This window comes from Schistocerca americana, chromosome 3 (assembly GCF_021461395.2).
Source record: "Schistocerca americana isolate TAMUIC-IGC-003095 chromosome 3, iqSchAmer2.1, whole genome shotgun sequence".
Lineage (NCBI taxonomy): Eukaryota > Metazoa > Arthropoda > Insecta > Orthoptera > Acrididae > Schistocerca > Schistocerca americana.
The window spans coordinates 880,843,503-880,858,666 of NC_060121.1; the positions used below are offsets into that span (position 1 = coordinate 880,843,503).

Sequence of the window (15,164 nt, forward strand, 5' to 3'; positions counted from 1 at the left end):
TATTGTACGGCTACCAGTTTTGGCGTTTCAATGCACAGAGCACTGAAACTGGTAGCTGTACAATAAATGACATTATAAGCATGGCAGTAGGTGTTTAATTTTCTTACAATAGTGAACGGCCGTTGTCACCCAGATATCCAGTCACAAGGAGATCCATACAAAAACTTTAAAGTTAACAGTGTATTGCATTTTTTCATTAGTTTCAATTTACAGCCCACATCATATCAATATCTTCTTTTCCATTACAAAAATAGCTACTGACAAAAATGTTGAACTGTTATTGATAACACAAATCACTTTCAATGCAGGTTCACTGTCACTGTAGACTGCAAGGACGCATTGTAGGCTAGACAGGGTTCTGTATTTGTGATGGCAGGGTGGGAGGGAGACAGTATTAGCAAGCGTGTCAATCCCAACTCAGGTCCGTCGCGTTGCTGTGCTGCTGGTACCAGTTGAATTCGGTGTCGCTAGCTAGAGTGAGGTTTCCTGTGGCATCAAATGTAAGGCCATTTTTAAGACTGGCGGGAATTTTAAATCAAGCACTGGACATTTTACATTAATTTTGAGTATATTTTATTTTTTATTTTATTTTATTTATTGATTTATTTAACCTGGCAAGATTAGGGCCATAAGGCCCTCTCTTACATCTAATCAGGCATTCTACTTATTTTACATTCACATGTTTTAGTAGGCATGTTAAACTACATCTAGTACAAAAAGTGAAATAAACAATTAGAAAAGTACACCTGGGAAAATACATACATATAGAGTTTATATTTGTAGATCATAAGTACTGTTATAATTAGACATTATTGAAGAGAGAGATTTTAGATAGGAGTGCTAGCAGCAGGGAGTATGAGGGAGACTCATGGTGAAGGGAGGAGAAGAATAGAGAGACATGATGAAACATAATTAAGGAAATACAAAGGAAAAGAAGATTGCGTGGCTAATAGAGATAGATGAAGAGGAAGGCATCTCAGGAGCGACATAGGAGACGCTAGCTTTGCTATTTGACAGATGAGAGGATTGGCCTTGTACATTATTTTTGTGGAGAACGTTATAAGGATGGTAGTAGGAAATGCTTCAACTTCTTCTTAAAAGCAGCAGGAGATTGAATTTTGCGCAAGGTAAGGGGCAGTTTGTTCCAGAGGCAGACAGCGGCAACTGAGAAGGAGTTTGCAAAAGTTTTTGTTTTGTGAGTGGGCACGCTTGGGTTACCAAATAAGAGTGACCTCGTGTTTCGATTATGATGGCATGACAGGTTTTTAATCTCTGAAGCAAGGTACTGGGGTGCTTGCACGATGGGGAGTCAGGTGAAGTAGACATAGAGTGTGGTAGTCACGCAATTTGTCCGGCCCAGCCACCCTAGCTCGGAGTATGAAGCACTAACATGATCATATCGGCGAATGTTGCAGGTGTAACGCACACAGGCATTCATGGTTAGTTCTAGCCGTCTTTTGTTTTCACTACTCATGCCTTGTTGAATCACATCACAATAGTGGAGGTTCGGTAGAACGAGTGCTTGCACGAGCTGCCGTTTCAAGCCCTGTGGAAATACGTTCCGAAACTTTTTGAGAGAATAGAGACAAGCAGACGTCTTTCGACACACTGCGACTGTATTCTCCGCCCTGTTGAGATGCTCATCCAAAGTTACACCCTAGTTCTTAACTGTTTTCTGATATGGTATTGGAGTACCGTCGAGCAGAATAGGAGGTAGCCGTTCGCGGAAATTTGAACTTATTAATTTCTGATGGGCTATTAAGATTACTTGCGTCTTTTTTGCATTTAGTTTAAGCCTCAGGTTTTTCGCCCATGTCACTACTGAAGACAGATCATCATTCATCTGAGCGATTGCAGTGTTTACATCTTCAGGTCTGACGCTTAGGTAGAGCTAGAGGTCGTCGGCATAGAAATGATATTTACAGGAGGACAGAACTGACGAAATATCGTTGACATATAAAGAAAACAAAAGTGGTCCTAAGACTGATCCTTGTGGCACTCCCGAGGAAACATGTTTCCAAGAAGATTTTTCATTTATGCAGACAACACATTGCTGTCTGTCTTTTAAGTAGCTTTCAAACCATCTCATTGCACTATCAGAGAAATTAAGCTGTTGCATTTTTCTGAGCAATATGCCAAAGTTAACAGTGTCAAAAGCTTTGCTGAAGTCCAGTAGCGTCCATATTGTTGCCTTTCGATTGTCGATGGCATATTTCAGGTCATCAGTTACTTTAATTAGAGCAGTGTTTGTGCTGTGATGTTTACGGAAACTGGATTGAAATTTGTCATATAGGCTGAATTCATGCAAGTGTTCAGTGATTTGGTCATGAACAATATATTCAAGTGCTTTGGAAACAGCAGGCAGTATGCTAATTGGTCGGTAATCACTAGGCAGTTGCGGGTTTTCGATCTTAGGGATGGGTCGAATTATGCTTCTTTTCCATGCAGTGGGATGTATTCCGTTCACGAGGGAAAAATTAAATATGTCAGTTAAGACAGGTACTAAGATATCGGCAACATTCTTAATCATGGTTATACCGATATTGTCGTTGCCTATTGCATCAGAAGAGATTCTCATTATTGCTTTTCTTGCTGTATTTGTTGTTACATGTTTTAGATGGAAGGTATCGTTGTTAGTTATCCTGTTTGGGGATTCTTGTGGACGGTAATTATCAGCCGTGCGGCTATTCAGAGGTGCAGAGAAGAATTCATTTAATTCATTAGCTGATACATGAAAAGTAGTTTCCGATTTTGCCTTTCCGACCCCCAAGCTACGGAGATTCTTCCATAGAGTCGTGGGCGTCAGATCGCTGCATACAAGGGAGCGGGCGTGCCTGATTTTAGCATTGCGAATGCATTGTTTCACTCTGTTCCATAGCTTTCTATATTCTTTGAAAAGCTCAGGTTTCGGATCTGCCTTGAAACGCCTGTGGGCAGCATCCCTATTAGTCATCATTTGACGTAATTCAGCTGTCAGCCATGGAGCAGGAGTTTTTCTTACACGGATTGTGCGCACAGGTGCATGTTTGTCATAGAGGGCAGTGAGTTTATCACCAAGTTCATTAATTTTGCCGTTGATTGTAGGTTCTCTGATTATTTGATGCCATGAGATTTCTGAGCAATCGGCTGTTAGAGTGTCAAGGTCAATACGTTTCATGTTCCTACAAGTTATGTAATTGATCCTTGGGGGCTGCACAGAGTAGGCCAGGAATATTACATCATGTGCTGAGATGCCAGGGGCCGATGTTTGACCAACATCTCTTACTTTGTCAGTGTGTTTCATTGTGATTACGTCTATAAGAGTATGGGTGTGCGCCGTATGGTGTGTAGGTTGTAATGGAAGAATGTTCGTGCTATTGCAACTAAACAGTCTTCTTAGGTTTATTGCGGAGGGAGTGTCTCTTAGCAGGTCTATGTTCAAGTCACCCATTACGATGACATGTTCGTATTGACACTGAAGTGAATGTAATTCCGACTGGAAGGATCTCATTGAGCTTATTTTTGGCGGCTTGTACACGACACCAGTCAAGAATTTCCGACTTTGTATATTTATTTCAATGAACATGAATTCAGCCTCTTTTTCTTCAGCAGGATTTGACGTACTGACATATGGTATCCCGGCTGAGACACAAAGTTGAAATATGCTCACTATTTTTATTTACTTAAATTTGACATATTTCGTGACAGTACCTTTTCCGTAAAATGTTTACAAGACGATATTTGTGTTGGCTTCAGTTGTCTAGTGGAAGTATGATTCCACCATGCATCTTTGTCGGCTGCAGAAATGACCTGGTTCAATGTGTTTGCCTCATTTTTGGTGCTTCAAATACCATTTCTTTGAATGTAGTTTCTTCTTATAGTTTATATAAAAAAAAATAGTAACATAATTCAAAATTATTTATGACGGCAACCTTCACATTGTTATACCGTCAACACACACCAAGAGATCACTGCCAACTGAGTACAGTCAAAGACGACTCCAGCGTCAAAGACATTTTACACAACACACAAGCTTCCACTTGTAATCAGTCTCTTTGCTATTCTTCGACACATTTACTAATAGTAATCAATATGCTTTCACTCTCAAAAATATAAGTAAATTAACATATAATAAGGCAAATTATAATAAAAAAATTCTGACAAAAGAAAACATTTACAATTTGGTATCGACAAATCCGGTAGAAAATAACACATCTCCCAGATCCATTACAGTACATAAGACTTTCACTATGAGATCTGTTCGTATATACGTGCCGACCCCGCCACCTCGCTTTTTTGATCTGTCTGCCCTAAGAAATGTGTACCCTGGGAGATGAATAGATGCAGAGGATATGTGTGGTTTTAACCACGTTTCGGATAAGAGGATTACGTGGAAGTTTAGTTGGTTGAAGAGGAGGCTAAGTTCTTCGTAATGTGCAGGTAAAGACTGGATATTGCAGTGAGCTGCTAAAAGCTCTGACGCGTTCCGCTGAGCAGCCTGGAGTAGGGTGGCAGACTGGTTTGTCCCTTTGTTAGGCACTACCTGCCGCGAGGGGCACTGGCCGCTGCTTCCGCCAAGTGACATAACACTGGGGTGTCCGGGATTTTGTGCGCCTTGTTTGTGACTGCGAGTGCCGAAAGAAACACAAAAGATTTCCTGAGGTTGCGGGATTATAGAAAATGGATTAGTGGTATTCGGTGCAAGGAGAATATGACCAAAATAGTGACGGCTGTGTGTCACTGTGTATCCTATGTCGTAAGAGGAGAAATGTAATTAGCATATTTGAAACCGCTTAGGGTGGAAATAAGGGAAAGGGGAGTGATTTAAGAGGCTGATGCTGCCAGCAGAGAGAAGTAAGCTTAATAATTAATAGATTATCGTAGGAAGCTAGAATTAAATTGAAATTTGCTAAAGTGATACTGGTAGTGATTATCGTAGGAAGCTACAATTAGATTGAAATTTGCAAAAGTGATACTGATAGTGATTTTTGTTATGAACAATTTAAACCGAAGAGATGGGTGATTAATGAACTAAAGGAGAGAGTAATATTTGCAGTAGAACTATTACAGAATGGAAGAGAATAAACTGAGAAAATGAAAAAGTATGACCAGTAACTAAAATTAAGTAATGGTTAGAGCTCTTTTTTTTTTTTTTTTTTTTTTTTTTTTTTTTTTTTTTTTTTTTTTTTTTTAAAAAGGTTAATACAGTTACAAAAACAATTAGTTGAAGGTACAAATATGGGCATAATTAAAAAAGTTAATACAGTTACAAGACTATATCTGAGTATAGGGCTGTTACAATTTGCAAATGGTGTTAAGTTTGCACTTTTGGCTCGAGTAGCTTCACTTAATACTATTCAGTTCTGTCATGTTTGTGACTGTCTTCTTTCCAGCTGCTGTCTTAATGATTACTCTGCCATCCTGAGTCCACACATTCTGAAGACCGAAATGGGATATGGCACTGTTTAAAATCTTTAGACGTTCGTGTGTCAGATCTTCCCTTATTGTAAGCCCTGTCCTTGCTAACTTCTTCTTCTGGGTAATGATCTCTGCCCTTTTTCGGTATGAGACAAATTTAATTATTATTGGACGAGGTTTGGTTGCACTTGGTAGTTTTCGTCCCACCCGATGGTTCCTGTCAATGTCTGCCTTGGTCACTTCAACGCCTAATTGTTCATGCGCAACCTGTATAAGCAGGTTGTCTTTGTCTTCTTCCTTATTTTCTGCTACTCCAAACAGTCGTAGACTATTTCGCCTTTGGTACTGTTCTAGCTCGTCTGTTGCGGCAGATAGTTTCACTTCCAACTCTCGTGCCTTTTTCTCGTATCCAGACACAGACTTTTTTAATGCTGTAATTTCGGCAGTATTGGCCTCAACAGTTTCACGCATTTTGGCCATTACTGCTGCCGTTACAGTATCTGATATAGTGCCTGCTATCAGATCGAGATTGTTTTTATCACGAAGCGCAGCGTTTACCTCAGAGCAGACCAGCTCTGCTATACCGGGAGCCGCGGCTGCACCTTCCGCCAAGAGCAGGCCCGCCGCACCTGCTGCTTCCCCGCTGCTGGACGCACTGCTGTTGACTCTTTTGTTTACCATTTTCTCGAAGATATTGGCGGAGCACAGAAAGAAAATAGCACTACTGCACAGAACACTGTTGTTTACACGATTTCCACTGGTACTAGACAACACCACCTGCGAGAAAACCTTCAAATTCAACTAAATTTCGCGAGCCGAACTTAACTCAGTTACCTGAATTTTGGTTGCAATTTTTCAAAGAAAAAAAGTGCATCTTATAGTCTGTAAAATATGATAATATGTAGTTCATTGACCATGGAACCATTCGTCATGTAAAGTCAGTAATTTAGGATTTTTGTAATGAGGTGAGAGCAACATAAGCTACAAGTAAACTATTAACCTCCCTTGAAATACATACTGTCTCATATGTTTAGCTGTACTTTTTACAGTCCATTTATGCTTTGTGCTTAATGCAAAGAATAATTGTGGCCTACAGGTCGTGCTGGAGAGAAAGGTACAGCGTACACACTTGTGACAGAAAAGGACAAGGAGTTTGCAGGTCATCTGGTACGCAATCTCGAAGGTGCCAATCAAGATGTCCCTCAGTCGCTCCTAGATCTTGCTTTGCAGGTATGTTAGTTTTATCTTTGATTGTGGTGGTTCTGAAATAACTATTTGAAAAGCTACAGGTTTAATTAATTATTCACATTTAACAGTGGTTATTCTAATCACTGTCGTTCTAGACAAGGCTGTTCTGGTCACAACCGGGCAGTAGTGTACAAACTGTACACTTGTGGGCAGCAGTGAACCTTCTGCACATGGCCAAAGGTGGGCAAATGGATCGCATATAAATAGTCAACACAGTGCAAACAACAAAACTGGGTAGTGATGAGGCAGTGACCAAGTGAATGCATTGTAGCATGATGCTTTTAACACAAAACATCCAATCCAAGTGAAAAATACTAATATTTTATTACATTTGTGAAACAAGATATTTCTTTGTGATTACGAGAGACAACCAGTTTGTAACCTAGTACTGTAATTTAATTTTATTGAGCTTTATAAAACACAAATTAAATTTTTAAATACTTAATATTTCAAACTTTGTTGATTATCTGGTTATTATTCCACGTGAATTATCAATGTTCAAAAACTGTGGTTAAACTACTGCATATCAGCTGGTATGTCTCGGCGATGAGGAAAGGAAAGTTCTTAACTGTGATACGAGATGACCACCTCAGCCTACCCACTAATTTCTCAGTAGCTTCCTTTGACATCATCATCCTGGAATTTTCAGGGAATACTTCTTTCATCTTTTTTCAAGTTTATACAGCCACACTGTCTCATTGCGCCCACTCGGCGTAGCACAGTTGGATTAATGAGTCAGCATTTGTTGACCACTCTTTCTAAATGCGGTCATATGAGACTTTTCTGTTTGAACAATACATTCAGGTTAATTATTCGTGCTTTGTTCTTATGTTACACAGCACAGTTCAGTGCAGAAAGATAGAGTTGATCACTGTTGCTGGTCAGCCATGCTTGGTAATATATTCAATCTAGATATTTCTACTTTGTTTCCTTGATTTCAAAATTTCAGTGTGAAGCGGTTAAGGTTGTATTGTGATGTACGGTGTGTTGCTAAAACTGAGTGTAGTTAAACAAGTTTGAAAAAAGAAATAACTTTGGCAATAAATCATGCAGTCTGTGATCCACCAGTAACTGTTATCATATCAATTGGACCTTTCAGTGTCCATTTATAATAATTAGTAGCAAAGAAGGCATTAGTGAGATATTTGGAGTGAAAAGGAATAATGCAGCAATTATTAACATGATGGACCAGCCAGTCACGTCATACTATGCTATTTATCCTACCACTGAATGGGGACCTAGAGTTTAACTCGGAATCTGATCTACATGTCTTACCAACTTTTCCTGCTGCTACTACTATTATTAGTATTATTAAAAATGACTATGCTTCATGATGTGTTAATATCTTTTACTTTTGGCAGTAACTGTCTGAGCCTACAATTAAATATCATACCCAATTTATGTGTGTTTATGTTTCTTAGATATTTTAATACATTGTTACTTATTTTTAAGGCAAAATTGTTTTTATTTCTCTCACATTATACTGTCATGTTTCAGAGTGCCTGGTTTCGCAAGTCACGCTTCAAAAGTGGTAAGGGTAAGCCAGCAAATGTTGGTGGGCGAGGGCTTGGCTACCGAGAAAAACCAGGAATTGGTTCACATGAAACACAGGTATTGTGGCAGTTCTTCAGTGTTAATGTTTGCACGTCTCTGCATTTCCTTTGACCCTCTAGTGGCTTGAATTGACTCTTCTACTGCTAAGATTGTAAGGGATGGGTGACAACTCCAAATAAAAAAGTACATTCAGGGTTAGTATAAAGAAATGCATAACTTGGTTTCAAAAATTGCAAAGCATACCCTCACCCTCACAAAAGAAAAATTTGGAGTAAGTATTAAAATCCAGGGAGAAGAAATAAAAACTTTGAGGTTCGCCGATGACATTGTAATTCTGCCAGAGACAGCAAAGGACTTGGAAGAGCAGTTGAACGGAATGGACAGTGTCTTGAAAGGAGGGTATAAGATGAATATCAACAAAAGCAAAACAAGGATAATGGAATGTAGTCAAATTAAATCGGGTGATGCTGAGGGAATTAGATTAGGAAATGAGACACTTAAAGTTGTAAAGGAGTTTTGCTATTTGGGGAGCAAAATAACTGATGATGGTCGAAGTAGAGAGGATATAAAATGTAGACTGGCAATGGCAAGGAAAGCGTTTCTGAAGAAGAGAAATTTGTTTACATCCAGTATAGATTTAAGTGTCAGGAAGTCATTTCTGAAAGTATTTGTATGGAGTGTAGCCATGTATGGAAGTGAAATATGGACAATAAATAGTTTGGACAAGAAGAGAATAGAAGCTTTCGAAATGTGGTGCTACAGAAGAATGTTGAAGATTAGGTGGGTAGATCACGTAACTAATGAGGAGGTATTGAATAGGATTGGGGAGAAGAGAAGTTTGTGACACTACTTGACTAGAAGAAGGGATCGGTTGGTAGGACATGTTTTGAGGCATCAAGGAATCACAAATTTAGCATTGGAGGGCAGTGTGGAGGGTAAAAATCGTAGAGGGAGACCAAGAGATGAATACACTAAGCAGATTCAGAAGGATGTAGGTTGCAGTAGGTACTGGGAGATGAAGGAGTTTGCACAGGATAGATTAGCATGGAGAGCTGCATCAAACCAGTCTCAGGACTGAAGACCACACCAACAACCCTCACCCTCACATTGTAAGGCCCTCAAGTAGTGGAAAATACAGCATGGACTGTAACAACACTATGAAAAGGATAGTTGCTACTCACCATATAGTGAAAATGCTGAATCGCCGATCACACATGACCATAGTCTCTGGCCGCTGAAGCCAGACTCCGAGCAGCAGTGCATGATAGGAGGGGCAACTGGTTGATGGGACTAAGGAGGAAGCTGAAGTGGGGAGAGGGAGCGATAGCAAGGTAGAGGGAGGGACAGCAAGGTAGGGGTGGTGGACGATAAAGCGCTGCTTGTGGGAGCAAATAGGGACGAGGCTGATAGAGGATAGGGCAGCTAAGTGCAGTCAGGAAGTTAGATGCAGGATAGGAGGGGTGGGGGAGTGGGAAAGGAAAGAAGTAGAAAGACTGGATGCGTTGGCGAAATAGTGGGCTGTGCAGTGCTGAGATGGGAATAGCGAAGGGGCTAGATGGTTAAGGACAATGATTAATGAAGATTGAAACCAGGAGGTTAAGGGAATGTTGGATACATTGCAGGGAGAGTTCCCCTCTGCGCAATTCAGAAAAGCTGGTGTTGGTGGGGAGGATACAGATTGTATGGTCTCTGCAGCAGACATTGAAATGAAGAACATTGTGTTGGGTGACGTGCTTAGCAATGGGGTGATGTAGCTGTTTCTTGGCCACAGTTTGTCAGTGGCCATTTGTGTGCTCAGACAGCTTGGTCGTTGTCGTGTGCAAGTAGAAAGCAGCACACTGGTTGCAGCTTAACGCTTAACTCGCAGATCACATGATTGGTTTCTCAGGGCGCACGATTACCCCCCCCCCCCCCCCCCCTCCCTCTGCCTTTTGATGAGATAAGTGATATTTGTGACTGGACTGGAGTAGGTGGTGGTGGGAGGATATGTGGGACAGGTCTGGCATCTAGGTCTATTACAGGGATATGAGCCATGAGGCAAAGAGTTGGGATCAGGCAGGAGGAGGATATTGGGCACAGCGAGAGGTAGTCAAAACCCTGGCAGAGAATTTGATTCAGTTACCCCATTCCTGGGTGGTACTGAGTCTAGAGGGGTCATAGGGGGATCTATAGTCGGACAGTGGGACTTTGAGAGGTGGTTGGTGACTGGAAAGATAAGGCATGAGATATCTGTTTCTGCACAAGATTGGGAGGGTAATTACAGTCTGTGAAGCCCTCAGTGAAACTGTCGCAACTGTAGTGATGAGCAGTCCCTCTTGAGATATACCAAGGGTATCACTGATGCCTTCACAGACCGTAATTATCCTCCCAACCTTGTATGGAAACAGATGTCCTGTGCCTTATCTTTCCAGTCCCCCACCACCTCCCCGAGTCCCACTGTCTGGCCACAGAGGAGCATTCCCCTCCTGACTCAGTACCAACTAGGACTGCAGCAACTGAATTCTCTGCTGAGGTTCCGACTACCTCTCGTTGTGCCCTGAAATTAGAAATGTCCTACCCACTAACACTCCCTCCCTTTCCAGAGTGGTATTCCGTTGTCCACCAAACCTACTCCACCCATCCCTACACAACCCCTGCTCCCAACCCCATGCCATAGATGCAAGACCTGTCCCATAAAGATAAGTCATGTGATCTACAAATTAAGCTGCAACCTCTGTGCTGCATTCTACATGGGGATAACAACCAATAAGCTGTCTGTCCACATGAATGGCCACTGTCAAATTGTGGCCAAGTAAAAGTTGGACCACCCTGTTGCTCTGCATGCTGCCAAACACAATGTTCTTCATTTCAATGACTGTTTTCACAAACTGTGCCATCTGGATACTTCCCACGAACACCAGCTTTTTTAGTCATTGTCCTTACACACCTACCCGCTTCCCTGTTCCCATTCCAGCACTACACAGCCCTCTATTTCACCAACACACCAAGTCTGTTTACTTTTCTCATTTCCCACTTCCTCCCCTCCCTCTTCCCCGCCTTCAGTTCTGACAACCTTGATTTTGCCATGATGTTACTGCATTTTCTCATCCACAAAATGCCTATTGGACATATGCCTAACCTCCTGGCTGCACTTTGCTGCCCTACCCTCTCTCCACCTTGTCCCTGCTCACTCTCCCAAGCAGCACTTTACTGTCCCCCACCCCTACCCTGCTGTCCCTCTCCTTCCCTGTCCTAGCCCCCTCCTTACCCTCTCCACGTGGTTGCCTAAAGCTCACTTTCCGACAGTCTTTTTGTTGCGCCTATCTGCGACACAGTATCTCCTCTATATGGTGAGTAACAACTATACTTTTTATAATATTTTTATAAACCGAAGTAGTAGTAGAAAAGCCATTCAACTACATTTAAACTCAAATTGTACACACAACATCTAAATAACAGAGGGAGTAAAGCTAACCACTCACTGTACAGCTGAGGCATTGCATAATCAGCAGCCATATGCATCGTATCCTTGTGGAAGACCCAGTGTACAATACGTATCCTGTGCATCCACTCACAACATTTTACTCTAGTCCAGTGACAGGTATATCCTACCATGTTATTAGAGGCAGGACCAGCTCTGGATAAAGTCATGTCATACTCCAACTCTGCTGTAACTTCTGCACTGTCTTTCATGTGGGCATAACAACCAACAAATGTGGCCAAGAGAACAGTTTATCACACAGTGGCAGAAACTGAAGCTGGCAAATAGCTGCATTAAAAACGTGTACCATGTGGATACCCCCACACCCAATGACCCGATTCTGTGAAATTCTGTAGATGGGAATTGTTCTTACACCACATCGTTTGATCCTGCAACCGCTGGGCCCTGTCTTCACTAACTCCTGTTCCATATTGCTGTCACCCTTGCCCCCATAACCCCCCCCCCCCCTCCTCCCAACACATACTCTCTCCTCTCAATGGTTTCTTCCGTCCTCTTTCTATCGCCCCCTTCTGACTAGGAACTAGGTCCTATACACTGTGGGCCACATACAACTCCCCACACTTACACCATGGTGAGCTCACCAGTGCCTCATTCCACTTTCTCCTCTCAACCCTTTCCTGAACACACCTGTGTATACTACAGTAGAACCTCACTAATCAGACCTCGGACGATCCGACTCTCCACCTACTCTGGCTATCCCATTTCTGGTGTTTGTGTACATACAGGGCCCACTGCTACAGTCAGATCTGGACTTGTCCATGGCTCTTTGTGTGTGATATGGATTTGTAGGCTGTTGACTGTTGCTAGATGCGATAGTTCGATCAGTTTTAGAATGAAATTACTTGTTTATAACACAATCAGTAAGTGTTATTGCACACACATCTGTTTTATAAATTATTGACAGTGTTCCTCTTACATATTAAAGTGTGTAAAACTAAATTATGGCACCAGCTGAATGTAAACATGTGATGCTGTCCATGCAACCAGACATTGGCCCAGTGATGTGATTGAGTGGATCCGTACAGCTGACATTGACTGCACAACAGAAACAGAATTAACTGACGACCAGCTCACTGATACTGTAACTCGAACAACCGATGAGAATGAGAAAGATGACGCTGACAACAAAGACAATGAATCTACAGGCAGGTATTGCATACAGGTGCTAAAAATGCATTTGATATAGCTCTTGAATACATCGAACAAAGCTCTACATCTACCCCAATAGGCATTTTGTGGATGAGAAAATGCAGTAACATCATGGCAAAATCAAGGTTGTCACCTGCTAACAAAAATAATGTTGCAGACTTTTTTTTAATCCTGCTTAAGATCAGAACATTTATTAACATGTGATTTCTCATGCTTCTAACAGTTAAGTGCAATTCAGCTGTGTAACAATGCAGTACTGTTTGATGGTATGTTCAGATGTTAAATTTTTAACAGTATCTTACCATATAATAATTGACATATTTTATAGTACAGGCAATATTGTACATCACAATTTCATGTAAGATTTTTAGTGTGTGGACATCATTGTTTTGTTATTGTTTTGACAGTGGAAGTCCAATTAATGCAGTTTCTACTTAAGATTGTATTTTCCATACCTAGCCCTTGATTCATTTGAGGAAGTAGGACGGCAGTACTGCTCCAGCCAATGACCATATGCCCTTTTAACACTGCCTGGATTGGCCATGGGCTGCAGCAGTTCTGCCACCCTTTTCTGTAAATGAAGCAGTGGCTGGATTTTACAGATATGGCCTTGTGTTGAAACTTCAGAAATTGGACTTAACCTGTTTACTCCCTCAGATATGGAGTTTAATGTTGAAGAACTCCAATATGTCACAACAAATAGTTTATTACTAATGCAAGCAGTCTCATTTGTTTATAGTGAGGCAGTGCATAACAAATACAACATTATGTATATTTTAATGGCTGTGAGGGCAACTTCCTTCCCATCCGTTCTACCTTCCTTCCTGGTCATCAGCCTTAGCCCCTTATAGCCTTCACCTCCACTGTGTGTGTGTGTGTGTGTGTGTGTGTGTGTGTACACACCACTCAATCTCCGTTTTTTTTAAAAAAAGTGGAGACATGGAATTTGTACCTTGTGTAACTCAAAATGAAGGGTAAATAATTGAATAATAACTTCATATATAATTCTAACATAATGTAAAAAATGTACCTAAATTGTATGGGAAGTATTATTTTATCTAATATAATGATTTTTATTCTTGTAAACTACAATTTTCTTTTTTTCTTTTTATCATTCCTTTCAGAGTCCTAATACTGGACTTGGTGATTTGATTCCAAAACCAAAGTCTGGACCTGGTACAGACAGATTGTCTGCAATGAAGGCAGCATTCAGAAGCCAGTATCAAAGCCAGGTGAGTTTTGTTTTTGAGACATGAGTCTGATTTATACTGCTCAAATCATCATGAGCAACTGAAGAAAGGCACAAAGTAGTTGTGACAGCTTGTAGATAGAATTTTGTGCATCATTTGGTTAATCCAGAAATATGATGGGTAGGTATCATTTTATTAATGGGTAGCATTCACATTCTCTTTGTGACCAAATTTCATCAAACACCCATTGCTGCCTGTTCCAAAGACGCTAGTCGTGTAACTAAGTGTGTAGGACCACCTCTTCTTACAGTTACACCAAATTCTGATATAGTGAAGACACAATTGCTAAATTTGTGGGGAATTTGGTGTAGTGTGCCTATATGTTCTAAAGTTTTCTGTTTAGTTGTCACTGGAATTTCATCCTTTCACTAATTTTCATAGTTTATGAGAAATGTTTTCATAAATAATAAACTCACTGTACAATAACGTTTATCTTGTACTTGCATTTATTTATTTAATAGTGAACACATCAGTGGATGACTGTCCAAAACCTAAAACACTGAAGCAGTTACATACAAAAACACTAATTTGCTGGTACATAGTTCTAGGGGAGAATTCTTCCCAGAGACATTACAAAGTCTTTTACAAGCCTTAACAAGTTACAGTTCATTGGTTGGCAAGCGCTATTCATAGTAAAAAAAATGGTATTTATTGATTACATACAGAGTATTACTTGTTGCTGCTAATGATAGTGTGTAAAAACTTCAACTTTTGATAGTACAATTGGTCCTGTTATATAAGTCGAAGTTGCAGCATTTTTATTCGAGTACTTTAAAAATTGTTTAAATAGACCACTTTAAACAGTGTAGGCTAATGTAATTTTAGTTAAAGTGAAGCAACACTGTCTTGAGCTTCAAAGCTTCTTTGAAAACTTGGTCTTCTTTTTCTAAATTTCTAAAGTAGAAAATTTTTGCTGTGTATATTTAAGATAATTTTGTCTATCTTGGTTAGGATTATCCACTGCCACATGTAACCTGACACTGAGAAACTGCAAATTTCTATTGAGTGTTTTTATGATGATTTACAAGTGCTAAAGTTAAAGATGTGTAAAGCACTAAAGAATTTGCCTTATGTTACTGTGTATT

General features: G+C 40.5%; 1 protein-coding gene across 2 annotated transcripts in view; it reads left to right on the plus strand.

Annotated features, from left to right (window-relative positions):
• Nucleotides 1-15,164, plus strand: part of LOC124606698 (ATP-dependent RNA helicase DDX42) — a 76,728-nt gene that overhangs the window by 60,905 nt on the left and 659 nt on the right. For both annotated transcript variants that reach the window (XM_047138724.1, XM_047138723.1), the window contains exons 9-11: nt 6,494-6,627; nt 8,143-8,256; nt 13,954-14,061. In XM_047138724.1, coding sequence (XP_046994680.1) covers nt 6,494-6,627; nt 8,143-8,256; nt 13,954-14,061 — 356 coding nt within the window. The remainder of the gene's footprint in view (nt 1-6,493; nt 6,628-8,142; nt 8,257-13,953; nt 14,062-15,164) is intronic.